The 21,276-nt window shown below is 32.5% G+C and overlaps 1 protein-coding gene across 7 annotated transcripts in view; it reads right to left on the bottom strand.

Annotated features, from left to right (window-relative positions):
* Nucleotides 1-21,276, bottom strand: part of shot (dystonin-like protein short stop) — a 272,625-nt gene that overhangs the window by 96,130 nt on the left and 155,219 nt on the right. For 6 of the 7 annotated variants that reach the window (XM_075310682.1, XM_075310679.1, XM_075310690.1 and 3 more), the window contains exons 3-5: nucleotides 16,107-16,168; nucleotides 10,337-10,426; nucleotides 10,092-10,262 (exon numbers count right to left, since the gene is read on the bottom strand). In XM_075310682.1, the coding sequence (XP_075166797.1) occupies nucleotides 10,092-10,262; nucleotides 10,337-10,426; nucleotides 16,107-16,168 (323 nt within the window). Of the gene's footprint in view, nucleotides 1-10,091; nucleotides 10,263-10,336; nucleotides 10,427-14,488; nucleotides 14,548-16,106; nucleotides 16,169-21,276 lie in introns of those variants that run through there. The other variant, XM_075310683.1, reaches the window with a different exon arrangement.

Below are 21,276 nucleotides of genomic sequence, written 5' to 3' on the forward strand. Positions count from 1 at the left end.
GGAACATATGTTAGAGAAGCGATTTTTTTTGAGGGTGTATATCGGCACTGTTAGAGTATAAAAATCAACAATATTCCTTAAATTATATAAATATTTAAATAAAATACTAAGACATAATTCTAAAAACCAATACCAAAGCAAATAGGTGGTGTAAAAACACATCTGAAAATCTTTGTAAGTAAGTAGTAATAGAACTAGGGCTGAATCAATGTTTCAAGCCATCTAAACGGATACTCTCTTGAGATTTCTTTTTATAGTTTCTTTTCAACATTTTTGCGATTCTGTTGTGGTTCACATACACAGTCCAATGTTATAGAAAAAACGCTTTTGTTTTGCTTTTATTTTGGCTTAAAACGATCAAGTGATGATGTCATTACCCGTACCAGTGATTTTATTTTCAAGTTTTCGTCATTTTGTTGTTTTTGTCTCAGATATTTGCTATGTTGTCTTGGTTAAGATAAAACCCTAACCTCTTACCTCCCCCGCTTCGAATGCTACAACTACAACAACATTAACCAGCATTGAAATCAACAATAAAGAATAACACCAGCAACAACAACAACTACAGTATGAGAAGAAACATACAGACAACAAAAATGTTATAATTGAAGGTGAAATACACATATTTTGACATGTTTGAGAGAGGTATGTCATACCATATATAGTGATTGGGGATATGAATGAGAGAAACCCTTTTTTCCAATAGCACCTCTCACTTGACGGAGACATTCCTTAGTTCCGTGAGCTTTGCTTTTGTCTACACTAACAACAACAACAAATAATACAAATCAAAGAAACCATGAAAGGTCCAGAGATGGAGACAATCGAAAAGACAACAGCTTCATGGAATGACACTAACAAGCTGTAAGATGATACAGTAGCTTCTACAAAAATTGTTAACAATAAAATTATGACCAAATCATCTAGCATAGTTTCTTTCGTACATTTTAATGAGTTTGTAGATGTTATTGCTGTTTTGTTTATTTCAAGTCTTGGTGACTTTTGGAAATTTTAATCAACAACTTTTGCTACAGATATCTGTATGTAGTTAGCTAACAATAAAATGGAATGAAAACAGGCAGCACCTCCGAGACAAGACAAATGAAACTAAGGTAACAGTGTGAAATCATTAACAAGTTCCATTTTGAAAATTATAATGAGATTTCCTATCAACATTACCCATTTTAATGGTAGTAAAATAAAAAAGAAAGAGAAGAGAAATCAATGTTCAATTATAGGTATAGGTTTAATCTTTGATTTTTACAGAGAAAAAGAAGTCCGTTGTTAAATTGATGCTAAAATTAACTTATTTTTATTGGAATAATTTTTTTTTGTTTCTTTTACGAAATGTTGACTTGACTAATGAAATTTTCTTTATACCAATTACATCTTAATTCTATGATTTAAATGTCAGTATACACATCAACAAATAAGTTCAATGCGAACTAAACAGAAGACAATTTTCATTTACTTCTCAAAAACAGTAAGATTGAATAGGGGAGTAAGAATGGCTGATACACGAATGAAAAATACAGTTTTTCATATGTTTCGGTGTATGTGCAAGCAGATAATATTCATAAACTAGTATAATATGTTTAGAACATATATATTATTTAAGGGGTTTTCCCGGACTTTTTCCATTCCCGGGAAAGCGGTAATTTTTTTTCGAATTTCCCGGGATTCCGGTCAAAGGGAAACTTGCTTCGATGTGACATATATTTAGACATTTGAATAAATTAGAAATCACCTAAAGCTGCGGTTATAAGGAGCTGTATGGACAACTAACAATTAATCTCTTATATCAGCCATAAATCATACTAAAATAAGAAATATTTTGTAATAACAAAATAAAGGGTGGTTAAATTGAAAGGGCCGATGTTGAATGTGAACCACACCTAAACGCCAAGATTTTTTCCGAATTTTATTTGACATTTCTCTATTTCAGACTTACTCAATTTGAATCATGGAGAGATACAGAATCCAACAACGTGTTAAATGGTACCAAGAAATGGCAACAGTGGATGATCAATTTTCGAAGAAAATCATCTTCAGTGATGAGGCACCTCAGTGGATTCGTCAATAAACAGAATTGCCGCATTTGAGCGAATGAGAATCCAAGAGTGATTGTTGAAAAACCAATGCACCCACAAAGAGTGACTGTTTGGTACGGTTTATGGGCTGGCGGCATCATCGGGCCGTATTTTTTCCAAAATGAGGCCGGTCAGGCGGTTACTGTGAATGGTGTTCGCTATCGTGAGATGATAACGAACTTTTTATGGCCCGAATTGGAAGATATGGATGTGGACGCTTTGTGGTTTCAGCAGGACGGTGCCACTTGCCACACAGCTAACGAAACAATGGCTCTTTTGCGCAACAAATTCAATGGCCGTGTTATCTCACGTAATGACGATGTCAATTGGCCGCCAAGATCATGTGATTAGACACCGTTGGACTTTTTTCTTTGGGGTTATTTGAAAGAAAAGCTGTACGTCGATAAGCCAGCACTAATTCAAGAGCTAAAGGATGAGATAATTCGGCACATTAACGGCATAGAACCTCCATTATGCCTCAGCGTCATCGAAAATTTGGACCATCGGATGAAGGTGTGCCACCGAGGTCGCGGCGCCCATTTGGCGTAATCCACCAGTCTATTGGAATGCCGGTTTACAGAAATATGACGATAAAAAAATTAGGAAGAGCAACCTTCTTTTAACCAAATGGAAGACCTGGGCTAGAATCCACGACTAAATATGTCGGACAAGGCAACTATTACTACTTGGTACCATATTCAATGCAATTTCCACAGTAATTGAATATTTTTACTTAAATTATTTCATTTCATAGTTTATTTTATCTAAACAAAAATACCAAAAAAAACAATTAAATTATTGTATATATTCTTCTCTACTTAGGCTAAATTACACCCCATTCACATGAGATTCAAAATGGATTTGAAGTTCCTTATTTACAAAGAAAATGACAGTTGAAGAGTAGCTAAAGTAGATTTTGGAAGTGTAATGAGAATGATAATTTACCCAATGGTACTAAAAATAATGTTTTTGTAGTATTTATCCCCCCTTTTTGTATAAAATACGGTAAAGAAAACTTCCCAAGAATTTCCGCACTTAATTCCCGGGAGCGAAAAAATAGCGAATTCCCGGGAAAAACCCTAATGATAATATGTTACAACATATTACGTTTGGGGCATCACATTTTCTGAATAATTAGAAATTTTGTATAAACATACATATATATGTTTAAAAACGTCAGATAGGGCAAGAGAGAATAGAGGTAAATTATTACAATATTTATTCTTTGTCTAAATTTTAGATCAAAGAAAAAATAATAAAAAATTATTCCGACGGTTGCAATAACTCACTCTTTTAGAAACTTACCTGAATAAGCTTCGTGGCGATTTTTGGCAATTTCCTTTCCTTGAAGTAAACTCTACATCAAAATCTAATTTATTTTCAAGAACTCCGCTTCCATGATAGAATGAAGTGGATCGTGATTCATTGCGGATTGAATTGTTGTAATGAATGGAACTACACGCAGAGAAGGAATATGATCACATCAAACATGTTTCAAGAGCAAAATGTTATTTTTGGATGGTGACCATGTAACATGTTTATCGCAAAAATGTTGTTTTCTCGCCAAACATAACATGTTTTCCGAAAACAGATACATAATTTCCGAGAAAATAAATTATAATAAATTATAATTTCCGAGAAAATAAATTATGCGATAAAAATGTTACATGGTCACCATCCAAAAATAATATTTTGCTCTTGAAACATGTTTGAGATTATCATATTCCTTCCCTGGGTGTATTCCCCTTCCATAAACGATGAAAAGCATCGTTTGGAGAAGCAGAATGTCAAGTAGTGCTATGAAATTTAATAAAACAAAACATCCTTGAAAATTGGATATAAATTTCAGAAAAAAACGAATGATATCCACCATGGTTCTAAAAACATTCATACACCCAAAGAAAAAATACTTTACGCCGGAACGAAATTTTAGACAAACGAAGTTCACCTTTCTTATAAATTTTTTTCTTTTAAATCTTTTTTTTTTTTATTTGGTTTTAAAGTAAATTTGTTAGCGTCAAAAGAGAACTTTGCTTGTGTAAAATTTCGTTCCTCAGAAAAGAAAACTCTTCTTTAAGTGTATTCTCATTTTCAGATGAAAATTGCAAGAGGAGTAAATTGTTCTCCATGGTACATGGTGCCATGGTGCGCTTAACATCTTCAGCATATCTTTTTATAAGTGCAAAAATAGCAAAGTTCGCAAGTTATTACAAAATCTAGGTGCTCATAAAGTAGAAAATGTATATCTTCCATATGTAATGGACCGACATAAACCATATTCTGCTAATTGCTTTGTGGTCTTAAATAACATCAGATTTGAAATATCGTGGAAATTGATCAAGGACGGTGAGATCCTAGTATTTTTATTCACACTCCATCAGCTTCCATTAGAGGTATCACACATAATGTGGCAAGCCGTTCGAACTTGGCGATAAAAAAAGAGACCTTTTGTCATTGAGCTAAATATAGAATCGGTCAGTAATCATAGATAAGCGACCAATGGACCTTCCGAATTCAAGATAAATAGAACATGTGATCTGAAATAATATCAGTTAAAGTCTAGTACTATAAAGGAATCCATTATGGACTTAACGATAGTTAAAAATCCTTAACCCTGAAATGGTTAAGAGTTGAACGATATTTATTTTGCGATAATATCGAAGCTTAGCAACATTTCATAGGTAAAAATTGGATCAAGGTCACAATTAGAATAATTAATCTAATGTTAATTATGCTGCTCTGATAGTGGACAACGAAGAATAGAGAGCTTTATGAGTCTGGTAAATTCCTTAAATAACGCTCTCTGATATTACCTTAATGGGTCCCTAAAAAAACAAAGTTACCATCACATTGACCTAAATACGATATTGAATTGAAGCTTTTTTTAACAATTCATCAACGAGCGTTAATGCTCATAAAGCAAGTTATGGTGACACATTAAGAAAGGTGAGGAATACACAAACCAGATGCAGTACGTGTCCTTTTTCCACAAAACAAAGTCGAGCAACAACAGCAACAATTGATTTCCCAGATATGTTGTTTTAGGTCTTTTTGTTTTGTTTATGGCTGTTTGCTGAGATTCCAAAAGATTGTACGAATAACAAACGCAGAAAAAAACTTAATTGAAGGCAAATAATCATAAATTTTGTTTTATATAAACACGGCATGTAATGAGACAATGACATCATCGCATTGTTCGGTCGGCCGTCAGTATCGAAATGTGACCGCCGTCGACATCGCCAACGTCATTGTCATCATTATCACTGACATCAAAGAGCAACAATTCGCCCGCAATTTATGCATTCATTTAATTGTCCATTGGTATGGAACAACAATAGTCAAACGAGGAGGTATAGATGCAACCGATGTCAACAATGACAACCACCAACACCAGGCAATCTGTCAAGAGCTCCAGTTTACGATTGAAGGAAATAGCCGTGATACTGGCTCACACACAATCCACATTAATCGCACATTGATCAAGTGTAACAACAACAATACGGATCGTACTAATCATCATAAATCCTTGAGACAGAAAATAACAAAATAACACAGTGCTACTGGTGCTACAATCGAGATGAAACAGATGGACAGATAAACTCTATGAAATTGTATTTCGAGAACTGAGAACTGTTTCCAGCTTGTAGCAGGTCACAGAAATTTTTACATTTTTATGTCAGTATTATCATGATTTTATTCTATGTCAATTGTCCAGGTTTAGTATTTGATAAACCGAATTTGTTTGGGATAACAAATTATTATAATATGCTGTTGATTCAACATTGGAATTAAAATTTTATGTAAATAATTGTTGTCATTTAAATTCAAAATGTTATGATGCAATTATTGAGATTTTAATCGAGTGAGTTTCACGAAATAATTGGCAGCACAAGAATCACAAGTGTGTGTAAGAGATTTCATTGTAGGTGTACCACGAAAACTTGATATGCGGTGCGCAAGCGCATTTCAGATTAGATACACACAAAGAAAAGTTTATACAAAGTTCGAAGCTACACCCAGGGAATCAATGTTATCATCCCAAACATGTTTCAAGGAGAACATGGGAAATTTTTGATTAGCTATAGAATTTGTTTGCCATAAACTGCCAAAGATTATTTCGTTTGTCTGAAACGAAGACGTAGACAAACAAAATTTCAAGAATATTATTTAATGGTAAATACAAATCGATGTTCGGCTTAGTTTGTCTCCAAAGAAAACATGGCATGACAAAGAGGAATATGGTTTTTATTGTCATGTCGGTGAATTATTTGATAATGTACCTACTAGACCCCACATTAGATACATGAATCGACTTAGCACCACTTTCTGGTTCGATTTTGTCTATTTGTCCGCTCATCTGCCTCTCCATCCATTTTTCACATGTGGATTTATCCAATCTTTAAGGTAAGTACTATGTTCGGCTTTTTCACCAAAACACTAAATTAAAAGTACAAATATATTTATGAAGACGATTATATTTTGATCGAGTCTTGCCGAATAATGGATGGAAAAAATCCAAGGAATTGATTGCAAATGATTTTAAATTTCTAAATTAGTTAATTAAAAAGAGTAACCGTAAAAACAAGCTGGTTTTCAGCTTGAAAACTGAACATAGTACTCAGCTTTAGATAGAATATTCTAACCAGAAATATTGGCACTAGAATCCTCCTAATATATACTCACCGATATAGCCCTATCTGTCTATTTGTATAATAGATTAACATCCCAAACATGTTTCAAGGAGAACATGGAAAAATTTTGATTAGCTATAGAATTTGTTTGCCACAAACTTCCAAAGATTTTTTCGTTTGTCTGAAACGAAGACGTAGACAAACAAAATTTCAAGAATATTATTTAATGGTAAATACAAATCGATGTTCGGCTTAGTTTGTCTCCAAAGAAAACATGAATTATTTGATAATGTACCTACTAGACCCCATATTAGATATATGAATCGACTTAGCACCACTTTCTGGTTCGATCTAGTCTATTTGTCCGCTCATCTGCCTCTCTATCCATTTTTCACATGTGGATTTATCCAATCTTTAGATAGAATATTCTAACCAGAAATATTGGCACTCGAACCCTCCTAATATATACTAACCGATATAGCCCTATCTGTCTATTTGTATAATAGAAGTCGCATCTTTTATGTGAGATTTTATATAAGATTGTATTGAGTTAAATTGAGGAATGTGAAAAGGATAATTGAAAAATTATTACCTTTGCTAATTAGATCAGATTTTTTGTAAAATATAAGTGAATAAAAAGAAATTAAAACAAATACCAAATTATCGACATGTATTTCAAGTATTAATAAAATGTATCGCAAAAAATGAACCTGAAAGAAAAAGTAGGTTTACAGGTTGCCACTCGTGTGATAAACAATCTACCAAACTTTGAAGAAAAAGTGCTCCGCAATGTCAAGGCTACCGTTAAACGTGTATCGTATAAAAGATGGGATGTATATTGAATAAATATATCCTAATATATAAAATATATATTCTAATAAATTCCTCAGCTTCCATAAATACAAAAACGTACACTGAAAGAAGTGTTTTCCTTTAAGTGTCGAAACTTCTGGAAAAACGAAACGAAAAACGGCGCTAAAAATTTTCCTCTAAAAGCAAATAAAACAGGTTAAAAAATCTTTGCATTGCTAGTCATAAATTCGTGTTTAGCATATTTGTCTTTAAATAAAACAATTTAAAGCAGAGGAGAGTTTCGTTTGTCTAAAATTTTGTTCCGGAAGAAGTTAATTTCTGTTTGTGTACATATAAAGGAGTGTTTGTATGAACAATTGTTGCCATTAATTATTTACCAGCCGGTGGAAAGATATCGGACTGTTGGTAGCCACGCATTGTTTGTCATTTACAGAAGTTTTGCAAGAATGAAATACTCAAAAATATCGACAATGTTACTGAGGAGTTTGACGACTCTGAGTTGGTCGATGTATTATGTTTTCGAGTTATATCTAAGACCAGAACAAAAAATAAAAAAGTTTATAACAAAAGTATAATTTTCCAATGGAAACAGGATCTTATTGGCGTTAGCACTACAAGAATTTTCTTCAAATTCTAAAGATCCAAACATGGAATTCAAATATTTAACTTAGGCTAGTCCAACAAAAAACGTTTATACAAGCAGTAAATCCTACTAATTCATAGCTTTAATTATAGGCGATTTAAATTTTTCTATTACCCCCAACATACGCTGAAGTGAAAACTACAACAAAAAATTAAAAAAAAAAAAATGTTTTATTTCTTCACTGGAGTAACATATCAATACATTAATAGTCTGGTTGAGAAACTGTAGTATGGCGGGTTCAGTAAATGTGGGTAAATGTGGTGGGTGGGAGCCACCGTGGTGCAATGGTTAGCATGCCCACCTTGCATACACAAGGTCGTGGGTTCGATTCCTGCTACGACCGAACAACAAAAAGTTTTTCAGCGGTGGATTATCCCACCTCAGTAATGCTGGTGACATTTCTGAGGGTTTCAAAGCTTCTCTAAATGGTTTCACTGGAATGTGCAACGTCGTTCGGACTCGACATGGAATCGGGCAGCACTCAGTGGTATCACAATGGACTGAATAGTCTAAGTGAGCCTGATACATCGGGCTGTCACATAACCTAACCTAACCTAAATGTGGGTAATTGAAAATTATGCCTCTGCAAAGATATTATTTATCTCTGGCAGGTCTTTATGTAATACTACTCTGTGTCGGTTGTAAGATGGCTCTACATAGATCGCCAGGTCAAATAGGCTTAAAAGTTAACAATAAGGGTTCATTATTAGCACACCAAGTGTTGTCACCCTCTCAACTTCTCTCTCACAAATAGAATTGGCTGAGCGGATAGCTTAACCTTCTGATGGGTGTAAAGCTTTTATTTATGCATAAATCTGTCTTTTATATGATGTCAAATATGACGGTTTATCACTTCCTGCAGTTATGAATTGTTTTGCTTGAGATCAGGAAAAATGCAGAGTTATGAAATAATAAAAATCTAAAGCATCTCCGGATGGTTAAAAAAGTTTTACCATATAGCAAAATAATTGAATTTCTGGCAGTGAAAAACTCGAATTTTCTGCAAGGATAACGTTTAGCATATTGCAGATGTAAACAATGACGATATCCTATTGGATAAGGATTAACTGGAGTTCCTTGTTCGTTTTTAAACAATCTGCGATATAATCCTTCGGTTTTTAATGTTCTCAGTGTTATTTGCTAAGCCAGTTTATATATGCTGATGGATCTATAGTAGTGGGTACAGACATATCATATGTATGTCAGCAGAGCACAGCTTTGGCAATTTATGCTAAAGCCTCGTATTTACTGCGGCCACCTACCAGCCATATTTGGCATTACTTGTATGACAACAATCGATACCCGACGACATCCATCACACACTTTTAATGCATTGAATTCGAGTATTTTTCAGCTTAGACAGATCAAACAGCCTTGCTCGATGAATGGTGTACGAAAATCTTCAAGATTCGTGGTCTTTGGCAGGTAGGCTGGTTGGTTGTTAGGTTTCATGTTGGAGGCTCTGATTGCCAAAGTGGAAGTTCGATGGCTGACAGTCTGGGCGGTATGGCTAGCTGCTTGATTGCATGTTATTCGGTGTTTAGCGGCAGCGGCAATCATCACACATGTGTGGGCAGCAAGTGGTGTTGAAATGCTCCTACTATCAAAACACTGGAACCATGGAACAACGACAACGCATGTCATTCATGATACCAAATTTATTAAATACCACCACACATAATGTGTGAATTGCGATTCTCCTTCATTGAATGCCAGCTTGTTTTTCAATCAGCTTTGAGAAACTGAAAGTTCCAGTGCAAGAACACACAAAACAAAAACTTGTTCAGACAATCGTAGGAAGAGACAGAATATACAGCTAAATGACGCAAAACGCCTTATGAAATCCCGAAGCATTTGGGTTCGCTTGGTGACAAAAGATTGGGACAAACTTAAATCTACTTTTGACGGACTTACCTGGAAGTGTAAAATAATTGTCCAGATCAAACCAAGTGTCAATTTAGGATTGCCATCTACAATATCCTCTGCTCGGATGTTAACCAATTTGATTTTTTTATAGCGAAGAAAATCTAAGGCCATTTGTGCATTTTGCAGCATGTGGAAACGCATTTTTCCCTTTTCTCTTGGCTGTAAAAAACAGGGGGAGACAGAGAGAATTGTTAGTCAAATACAGTAACACCTAAAAACTGATCATAACTTACCAAGTGTTCGCCAGAAAGCACTTCCAAGAGTGAGAGTAAATTGTGTCCATCTCGCAAATCTTCAAATAAATCTTCAACCCGTCGATTGGCCTGTGGGAGGGAAGGTCAAATACAGTGTCCATATTTTTTTCAAACGGAATTCAAATCATAACGATGGTGGTGGTGTTGATGCAAAGGTAGTGTCAGGTATCAGGAGATAAAAACAAAATAAAATGAGAATAATTAATTCATTGTAAACCATCTTGCTAAAGACACAACAATGATGTATGTGTAGTAAAAAAAGTAAAAGTTCAAAATATTTTCATGCAAAAAAAAAACAAATGCAAATCAAACAACTCAAGAAAACAAATGTGGAACGAAAATTGAAAATTAGTAAAAAAAAAACAACAGACTAAGTAACATCATACAACAAAAGCAAGAGCCATAATGGAGAAATTGAAAATGTAGAAATCTTCAAGCGTTTTCGTAATTTTTCTCGCTGATTTGCATTGAGTTTAAAATCTAATTCGCCAAAAACAAACAAGTGAGGGCATGGTAGCAATAACAAATAATTAAAGCTTATCTTGAAATGTTGCATAATAAACAGGTCCAGAAGAAATCTGCTGAAAAGCAATCGCACAGTTATGTAATCTAGAGGACACCACAGAAAACAAGCAAAATCAATAAATTAATGATTTCTCTTAGAATCGGATTTCCATTGTCATCTTCAGGGATCGCAGGGATCATAATGTAAATGTCCCTCGCTCTTTTTTATTGACTTTAAACCTAATTGCGGAGGAATCATTTTGTGAATCTTTAATTGTATCTTGGAATTTTCAATTGAGTCTTATTGTTTCATCATAAAGATTGCTTGTAGCAACCTTTGTCCGATTCTATACTAAGATAAAGATCTGGGAGCCACCGTGGTACAATGGTTAGCATGCCTGCCTTGCATACACAAGGTCGTGGGTTCGATTCCTGCTTCGACCGAACACCAAAAAGTTTTCAGCGGTGGATTATCCCACCTCAGTAATGCTGTTGACATTTCTGAGGGTTTCAAAGCTTCTCTAAGTGGTTTCACTCTAATGTGGAACGCCGTTCGGACTCGGCTATAAAAAGGAGGTCCCTTGTCATTGAGCTTAACATGGAATCGGGCGGCACTCAGTGAAAAGAGAAAAGCTCACCAATGTGGTATCACAATGGACTGAATATGTTAGTCTAAGTGAGTCTGATACATCGGGCTGCCACCTAACCTAACCTAACCTAAGATAAAGATCTGATTTGAATTAAACAAAAAAAACATAAAAAAACAATCACATAATTAATTGACTCAATTAACTCATGTGTATAGTCAGGCAGGTGTAGATTTGTATCTGCAATTTTCTCTTCCAATAACTTAATAATATCAATTCCTTAATCTTCATGTCCAATAAGCTCGTATGAAATATTGTAAAAATATGAAGAAAATCGCATTTTTTATTCGTCAAGACTGGTATTGAACCCAAGATATCCAATATGCAAGGCAGACATGCGAAACATGGCTTCTGTGTAACTTCCAGGCAGCGATTGCTACAAGCTATCCTTAGATTATCATATTTGTCCAGCTTTTCAATATCTTTCTAATGATTATTCCTCGTCTAAACTCAATTCTACTTACAATGTCTTATACGAACTTCTTGTATATTCCGGACCACAATATCATTTTGATGATTGGAGGGCGTTTCTTAATACGAATTAAAATCATAGAGGCAATGTTGTAATTACAGGTTGACTATGATATTGTTTTTAATTTCATTTTATTAAAATTGTTTATCTATAGCTGATATTTAAATTATTCAAGATAATATTGATACATTTCAAATGGCATTAAACCAGTTGTCAACCCATATATTATTTTTTTTATAGTGCGGCATATTATAATTTGAGATTATTTCATTGCATTATAGTTGTTTTTAATTTAAAATTAATATCTTGGTTTCGGGATTTGTCATTAGGCTTGATGCTAATAGATTTGGATGGCTATCAATTCTGTATTTATGGTATACCTTTTTGATTTAGGACGTACATGTGATATGAAGAAGTTAGCTAACAAGTGATCTAACGAAGAGATGTAGAGTACACAAAGGTTTTGAAAACAGGCATTTCGTAAAGAGCTGGTGTGCCACTACTGGAGTTATACTAAAAACGGTATTCTAAGGCGATGGCACACGGGAATGACATTGCATTAGCGATAAGAGAAAAATTCACAGATAGTTTAGACCACATAATTTGTAATAAATCGCAGAGATAAAGATGCTATCCTAATAAGCACCCAATCTGCTTGAAGTGACTCATACTGCCTAGAACTGTGTATGATCGATGATAGGGCAATCCGAAAGGATAATAAAGGAAAACTGTATATCTTCGGGACTATCTAGATATATTTGGGCCATTTTTTAATATTGATGAAGATCTTGTGTAATTGTATAGACATATTCCTATTTTCGATTGTCGAATATTAGAGAACCCTTGGGAACTTCTAAACTTCAATCCTAAGCTTTCGGAAAGACCAATATTGCCAGTTTGATTGATGAGTATATTGTCCCAGCGTAATATTTTTGTACCTCTAAATGACGAATTGCCAACTATTAGACATGTTCTTCTATTAGAAGTTCAGGAAAATCTTGGCTACTTTAAGATACTAAATGTTTCCCGTGGTTTTGATTTTACATTCTGTTGTTGTTAGATAATTATCCTTTGGAATAGATTAATTTCTTATGGAGAACATGTTGCGATTTTTTTTTGTCAATAAGCAGCATAATAATATATTTAGTTCTGCCATACTGCAAGTATTATTAGCACTTGAAAAACAGGTTTGTTGAGAAAATAATAGGATTGCAAGGAGGATTTAAATGGTCTTCAAATATGAAACAAGTAATATTATTAAAAACATAGAATTTTAAAATATTGCATGACATCCATATTTTTTTCTACTTTTTTTGTAGCGATCATTACAGAGTCACAAATACCAAGAACATTTTTCTGCAATCATTTAATTTGTCGACTTGTTTGAGGCGAAAAGAATTTTTTTAATGCTTGGAAGGATACTGCATTACAGTGTTTGTGAAATTTTTATTTATTCATAAGTGGCTTATGAATATAAAAAAAGGAAAGTGTGTTTTTGATAATATTTTTTCCTCTTCAGTCTTTCTAAATTGTGTGATTTTTTGTTTGCAGTTACATGTATGTGTGCTTTGTGCTTTTAATAAGGACGTGGAGTAAATATGGAAAGCTTATTTATTATTGAAAATGAACCGAATATAAATAGTTTATATTAGCTTGCATAAACCCAAATAAATAAACGAAAAAAGGAAAATATAAAGGCAAATAAAAAATTTTTCCTAAATGTCATCGTCGTCATCATAACATTTTAGACGATGACCTTGGTTTTCGATCGGGGAAACAAATATTTTCTACATATTCGATTGTAATTGAATAAAATTATTTTCATCAACATCATATCATCGTAAAAATTAAATTATCACTATGACCACTGGGTGAAGATGGTTTCGATCAAAATGTTACATGGTCGCCACAAAAAGCTCCAATCGTATTATAATGCTCTTCGAATGTGTTCGTAACAACAATGTTTCTTCTTCAAAATCAAAAACTAAATGATATCTAAACAAACAAATAAAAACTAAACGGACAGTATGATTTTTGTACCACATTGATTAACTATCAATTCTATTTAGCATTAAATGGAGTACCGTCCTGGTATAATTTGTTATTGAGTATAAATACCATGAAGCAGTACCAAAGCGCTTCCAATATCAAACGCTGTCCCTATCTGTCTTCATAGAGCACAAAAATGATTTGTTTGGTCTAGGTCATTCAAATTTATTTACATGTTTTGCATGCTGGCGTGAATACTGAATAAAACTTCCTTTTAAAGGAACAAACAATATTTTGTTTTCGATATTATTGTAATAATTAATGGGCGAAGGAACACGCGAAAAAATTTTAAAAGCTGATCCAAAGCTAAAGATTTTACTGGCATTCCAAAACAAAACAAAAAAAAAAAAAGATATACAAAAAAATAATAAAAATTACATTCTAACTAAAACTAAAAAAAAAAAAAAATAAAAAAAAAATTACTTTGCTGTCATTAAAGAACAGCCAAGGAGAACTTACGGCAGACAGTGGACAACAGGGAACTCCATTTGTGTAGACACAAACATGTAACATTGTATATGTCTGGAATTTAATGAGGGATTTTTTAAATTTTATTTTTAAGAAATGTATGACAACTACTTGATAGGAAACAATTTTTAGAAAATTTAAATAACAAAAATTTGTAAATCAAAAACATAAAAATTACAAACAAAGAAAAATGCAATTTTTAATCCATATTTATGATTTAAGAAATTTGTATACCTTTGCATATTTCCAATGCTGCAACAGGGTAATGAAATGTTCATTGGAGGAAATGATAGAGAGAGAAACAAAAGAAAAAACACATATGGGAAAAGATGAGATAAAACTTTCTTTGCACAAAGCATGCCGAAGCTATATAGACTGATTATAGAAAAAATTAAGTGTCAAGTAAAAGTTGTTTTGTTGTCCATGTTTTTGTTTTTGGTATTTTTATTTGAAGGAAACAAACTGTCCAATGACATGAATAGACATTTCACATGATCTCTCCGTGATCAGTGAAAGTCATACAAGCGGACGCCCTAAGCTCGCAATAATTTCTCACTTCAGATTCAGCAGCAGAATACGAAATCATTACAATTCTGTTTCTTTTTGGTTTTCTATTGTTGTTATAGTTTGGATTACACTGAAAAAAAATATCTATGTGTAAATAAATATGAAAAAGAGAGCACAAATGGGTTAACAGTACTTTTGTTAGTATATGAAAAATATCTTAAAGGCGATTATTTAGCAAGACAGCTGTAATTGATGAATTTGTGGTCAAACTATGTGGTGAGCCTATAATACTGAGACCACGGTTTCTTAATTTTAATTATGTTTTTTTTTTTTAATTAGAAGCTTAATTCGTTGAATTAATTTTGCAAACAACATAAAAATCAATCGCTCAGAAAGTACTAAATTTTAGGCTTTAATCATGAAATTAATTGATTCAATTAATTTTTAATTTAAATTGCCTCAATTTCAATAGAAATGACAATAATGGGAGCAACTAACGATCGTGAATGTAGGGCTCATAAAGAGGTGATGAAACCTTGGACATTTTCCTTTTTCAATGTCCTGCTCTCACAATATGCCGATGTCGAAATTGGGAAGATACAAAGTCCAGGCAGGAGTTGACAGAATTCCTAAACAAGGGAAATAATGGGAAGAACAAGCCTTAGGCGCTATACTCCTTCTTTCCACCAAAATGAACATATTAAAATTAGCATTTCTTTTTTTTTTTTAGATATTTTCCATACTTCAGAAATTTTGACAAACTTTCTATGTAGATAGAAACACATAGATAATACATTTTTTACAGTGTAACAACTATAATGGGGGAGTTGGGGTTATTCAAGCGTGTGTTCAATTATGACAAACACGTGATGCTGATGATGCTGAGAATGAAAATGAGGAGTAGAAATAATCACCACATCAACATTGTCGGTCGACTGCCTAAAGCAAGCGACTATCTCACTGACTGACTGCAAATCTTTACAATGCTAATGTGATTCTTCAACTCCTCCATTTTTCATTCATCATTAGATGGAAGGTTGTTTGATCTGTGTGAGAAATATGAATTCATAGTTAAAAATTCAAATAATTTTTTTTACATTACCTTTTTCAGATGTTTGTTGACCCATTTTGTGAATGTTTTCTTTTGAATGGCATCACGTTCATCTAAAGACAAAAAAGAGATGAAAAAAAAAGAAAGATATAAGTATAATATTTTTTTTTTAATTTAAATAATTTTCTATTAGTTTAAAAAACAAATAACGAATAGCATTCAAACAATGATGCCAGAATCAGAATCACTAATTGTACATGCAATATGGAATGTTATTCTCTTCCCTCATTCCACCTGTATTGTGCCTTAATTTCATAAAAACTCAAAGCATAAATCTTCATCTGCAAATTCATTCTAATGGGGACAATAGAGGGCACACTTCTTTATGGCGGCAATAAATTAATCAATTTTTATTCCCAAGTTGTTTTTGGAGACGCCTGCCACAAATTGAAATAAACGAATATCGTGTTTATTTCATTAACAAAAATTAAATAATTTTGATTTTTTTAATATTTCCAAAACTTCGAATGACATTTCATAGGACCTTGAAGAAATTCAGTTTAATTTTGAAGAGAATCACGAAATCGTTTTGAACGTGACCATTTAAGGTAATAAGACAATAATGGCAGTCATATCGGTGTTATTATTAAATGAATTGATGATGCAAAAGACGTGGCAGACGGGGATGAGTAAATGTAGAGACCAAGTGAAGTCTTTATTTAGAGACGCAACATTCTATTCTTAGGAAGGAAATATAGGCCATATTTTCTTCCTAAGAATAGAGATAATTTGTTTCTTGGAAAAGGTTCAATATTTTGCTGTTGATTTGGAGCCAAGTTCGTGACTTCTTCAAAATAAGTGCCCATCCTAATTCATATATTTATAAAATTTAACTTAAAATACAAATGTGTTTCATTTTCCTTTTACGACATAGTAATAAAGATATTCATGAACAGTTAAATATCAATAAAAAAAAATAATAATTATTATAACACACTTCGAAAACAAACATTAAATCAATGACACAAAATCTTGCATAACAAATTTTACCCAATATTTGAAACTTTTTTTTACAATTTACATTCCTAAATTAAAAATCTCAGTTAAATTGAAGATTATTTCTTTACTTTATTTATTAAGCAAACTTTGTTTTGCTTCAAATATGAGCATATTAAATTTAATAAATAAATGTAAAACATACACGCAAAGAAAAAAACGTTTGGAAAACGTGTACCGAAAACGTTTTTCTTTTGTTAGAGTTTTTTGAATTGCTTCGAAAATTTTAAACTTTTATCACCAAAAAAATTCGTTTGTTACAAAATTTTTATTTTTTTAATAAAAAAAGTTATTTTTGAAACAACAACACAGTCCATTTCGTTTATATCAAACACTGTTCTTTTCTGACTTTAGGTCTTTAATAAGACACATTTTACAGTTCAAAATTTAATATACTACAATGTAATGATGAACATGTTTTCGGAATCTTCCGAACATATCTGGAATATGTGTAAAAAAAAAAAAACAAAAAAAAACTTTGGTCGAAGCAGGGATCGAACCCACGACCCTTGGCATGCAAGTCGGACGTAGCAACCACTGCTCCACGGTGGCAAACTAAATGTTTGTTTCTGTTAAAAAAAACTTTGTTTATTCGGTTCGTGGGCGCCGCAAGCTATGCTATATAAATATAACTTATATGTATATTTATCTATTGATGACCATAACAGGTACATAGCTCAGTGGTTAGTGTGTTGGCTTACAAAGTGCATGGTCCGCGGTTCGATTCTCCGTCCAGGCGAAAGGTAAAAAAATTTTAAAACTTTATAAAATCGTATAATTTCTTCTACATTGTTGGTATTACAGGAAAATGTGTTAAGAACTAAAAAACCTCGTGGATGTGAGGGAAAATGCATTTAGCAAGAAAACAATGTTTTTTTTTTTGAGTTTGTCTTTATGAAATTGTTTTTACATCCTGGAAAAGAATAAACGTTTATCACAAAAAGTATATACTTTTCTTCCAAATACACTTCCTTACAGCGAAAAGCAAATGAGAAACGAACTTTGTTTGTCTAAAATTTCGTTTGGGAGGAAAGAATTATTTTTTTGCGTGTAGTTTATAATCGCATCAGGACAATGGAACGTCCTGTCTTAAATTTTATGGTCTTAAGGATGGTACAATGTTCGATCTTTCCACCAAACCTTTAAAATAAATGTTCAAAAATATACATGACGACTATTATATAACTTTCAAGCATTGATTGAGTACAATTACATCTTTTAAAATTAATTGATTAAAACACAGTTGCAGTGGAAAAAAGCTGCTTTTCGGCTCGAAACCCGAATATACTACCCTACTTTAGAGAAATATTTTTTTCACAAATAGAGTAAAATATCATCTACTATCGAAATTATCATAACTTCCATAAAAAACGTTGAAAATTGAAAAATTAAATTATTATGAATTTGGAGAAACGAGTTCTTTTAGAATGTGGACAATGGTAAAAAAAAATGTATAAAAATTTTGTATAACCCTAATGTACATGAAAAACCACAGTAATCGCTATGCGGTCGCATGTCTTCCTGTATTCACGACTCGGATTATACTTTTAGAAATGGTTTATGGTTAAAATGTTGGTAATTTTTGTTGTTTTGTAACGTAAACAACAAAAGTGCTAAATTATTTATTTTGGATAAACAAAATTTATGATTAATACAATATTAACTAAAAAGTGCCAAGGAATAGCAAAAATATACGAAACAAATATAAAAAACAAAGAAATAAATAATATGTCCAAAGGTCCCACCAAAATAAAAGCAAAAAGTTGACTCGCAATCAAAGCAGAAGTCACCAAAGTAAAAAATGCGAACAAATTTTCTTCTCTAAAGTAGTTAATTTTTTATTAACTTATAAAGGTGGGCCATAGGTCCCACCAAAATCCTAGCAAATATCTGACGCAAAATCAATGCAGAAATTTCAAAAGTTAATATACTGTTCGGTTTTCCGAGTTAAAAATTATTCGATATTTGCAGTTACTTCTTTAAATTAATTAAAAAAAAAAATGTAAGCCAACATATTACTCATAAATCTTGACAAAATCTCTATGGAAAAAGAGAGCACGCATCAATTTAGAAAAATTATCTGCATCAAAATTAGTTATAGTTGCTGTTGTTGTTTTAGATAAATTATATGTCTAATGAAATGTTATCTACATCATAAAATTTGTTTTCTACTATGACTTTAATATCTCCGACTTACTCAAATTTCCTATAATAAAGACATTAGCAAAATCTCTATATGACGTATGATCATTTTATCACTCCACTATTAACAAAATTCATACGCATGAGTATCATAAACAATTATACATAACAATGAAGGACTTTTAATAGTACAGAGAAAGAAATTAATGTGATCAAAGCATTTATAACCAAACAAAGGTTGCCAATATCGTTTGGTATTCGAGGTATCGAACGCCGGATGCAAAATATTCCCAGATGATGTAATTTTTGTATGTTACAATATGGAGTTGGTGTTCTATCTGTAATAATTGATCAAATGTATGTGTTTTATTATTTACGTGATGAACTTCTATCTAGTTCAAACACAAGTAGGTTTAATGAAAGTAAGTCTTTAAAACAAATCGAAGACGGAAAACTTGTCCCGTAAAATCTGGCAATAAAAGTAAACTATGAATGAGAGTCATTTTGACATTGCTCTCTTAAAACTTTTCTATTACTTTTCTTTTCTTGGTTGTTGAAGAACGTTTCACAGTTAGTTTTTACTGAATGACCATGAAACTGGCCTGCTATTTTTCATTACTTTGGCAACACTGTTTGCCAATAGAGAATTACTCTCATATTTTTTAACAGAAGCTGTTAACGATCGAAATGGTGTTGTCTAAAACAAAATCGACGTTTTTAGTTAGTAAAAATTAATAATAGAAAAAATAATAACAATACTAACAATAAAATTAAATAAACAAGGTCAATAATCAAATACTTGTTAATTATACAAACTGGCAAAAGACTTTAATATGAATTAATTGGTATGTTTATTGTATAATTTTGTAGATGGTATAAAGTCAGACAGGAAAAAATATATCAAAAAATGAGTATTTTCCCATCCACCTTGGTTGTTTTCAAATATAGTTGAAACTTCTTTATGAATTCTTCATATTTGTGTTATTGTTAGTAGTCTTACTATTTTATTGTGAGCCCTCAATAAGAAAGTTTTGATTATTTTATATGAATGGTGGAATGAATCATTTTATGGTTGTTAATGATTTTTTCTTTTCAACAAATGTTATTAATATACAAAACTGAAACTAACCACATATATTTTGCAGATTTTAGCGCTTGTTATAATTGTATTCGAAGTACCTTTTGATAGGATTTGTTGTGAATTGTTTCTCCCAGAAATGGGAAAAAGCGTGATGATTAATTCAAAGGTCTGGTTTAGAGTGGCTAAATTTGGAATGTGTTTTTGTGGTTAAATGAGTGACTGGACCAATTAATAGAATGTGGTTATAGCAATGAGTGGGGGGCGTGATATAGCGAGAAAACGACATTAAATATAATCGTCATCACTAGTACTCTAGATACAATATTTAAACATGTGGTATCATCAATGTCATCATCAGATATTAATGCAAGTAGCTTGGAGTCTATATTTGTAACGAATGGACAGGCAGTAAATGCAAATGATAAGATATTCCATAGAAATGGGTACTGCAAGAATGTGGGAAAGAATTTCAAGGTCTCTGTGTGAAACACTTGGATAAATGTTGTTTATGATCGATCGCCTTTAGGTTAGGTTAGGTTAGGTGCCAGCCCGATGTATCAGGCTCACTTAGACTATTCAGTCCATTGTGATACCACATTGGTGAATCGCCTTCATAATTGTGTGTTTGTCGGAGAGTAAATGAGACATTTTGAAAGGAATTTACAAAATGCATATGCGCATAGAACCACTGCGAGTCACTGGTTTGACTAAGAGTCTCATGCAAAGGGTTATGGCTTCTATTTTCGGTTTGATCGAACACCAAAAAGATTCGCAATCTTTGATGAAGCTCGCAGTGACATTACTATGGATTTCCAAGTTTATTTAAGTTCGTTCACGAACATTTATAAATGAAAACTATTCATTACATTTGTTTCACTATATGTTTCAAACTATCAGTGATTACATTACAACCTGTCATAACACAACAAACCAACCAACAAC

The sequence above is a fragment of the Haematobia irritans genome, chromosome 5 (assembly GCF_050003625.1).
Source record: "Haematobia irritans isolate KBUSLIRL chromosome 5, ASM5000362v1, whole genome shotgun sequence".
In the NCBI taxonomy this organism is placed as follows: domain Eukaryota; kingdom Metazoa; phylum Arthropoda; class Insecta; order Diptera; family Muscidae; genus Haematobia; species Haematobia irritans.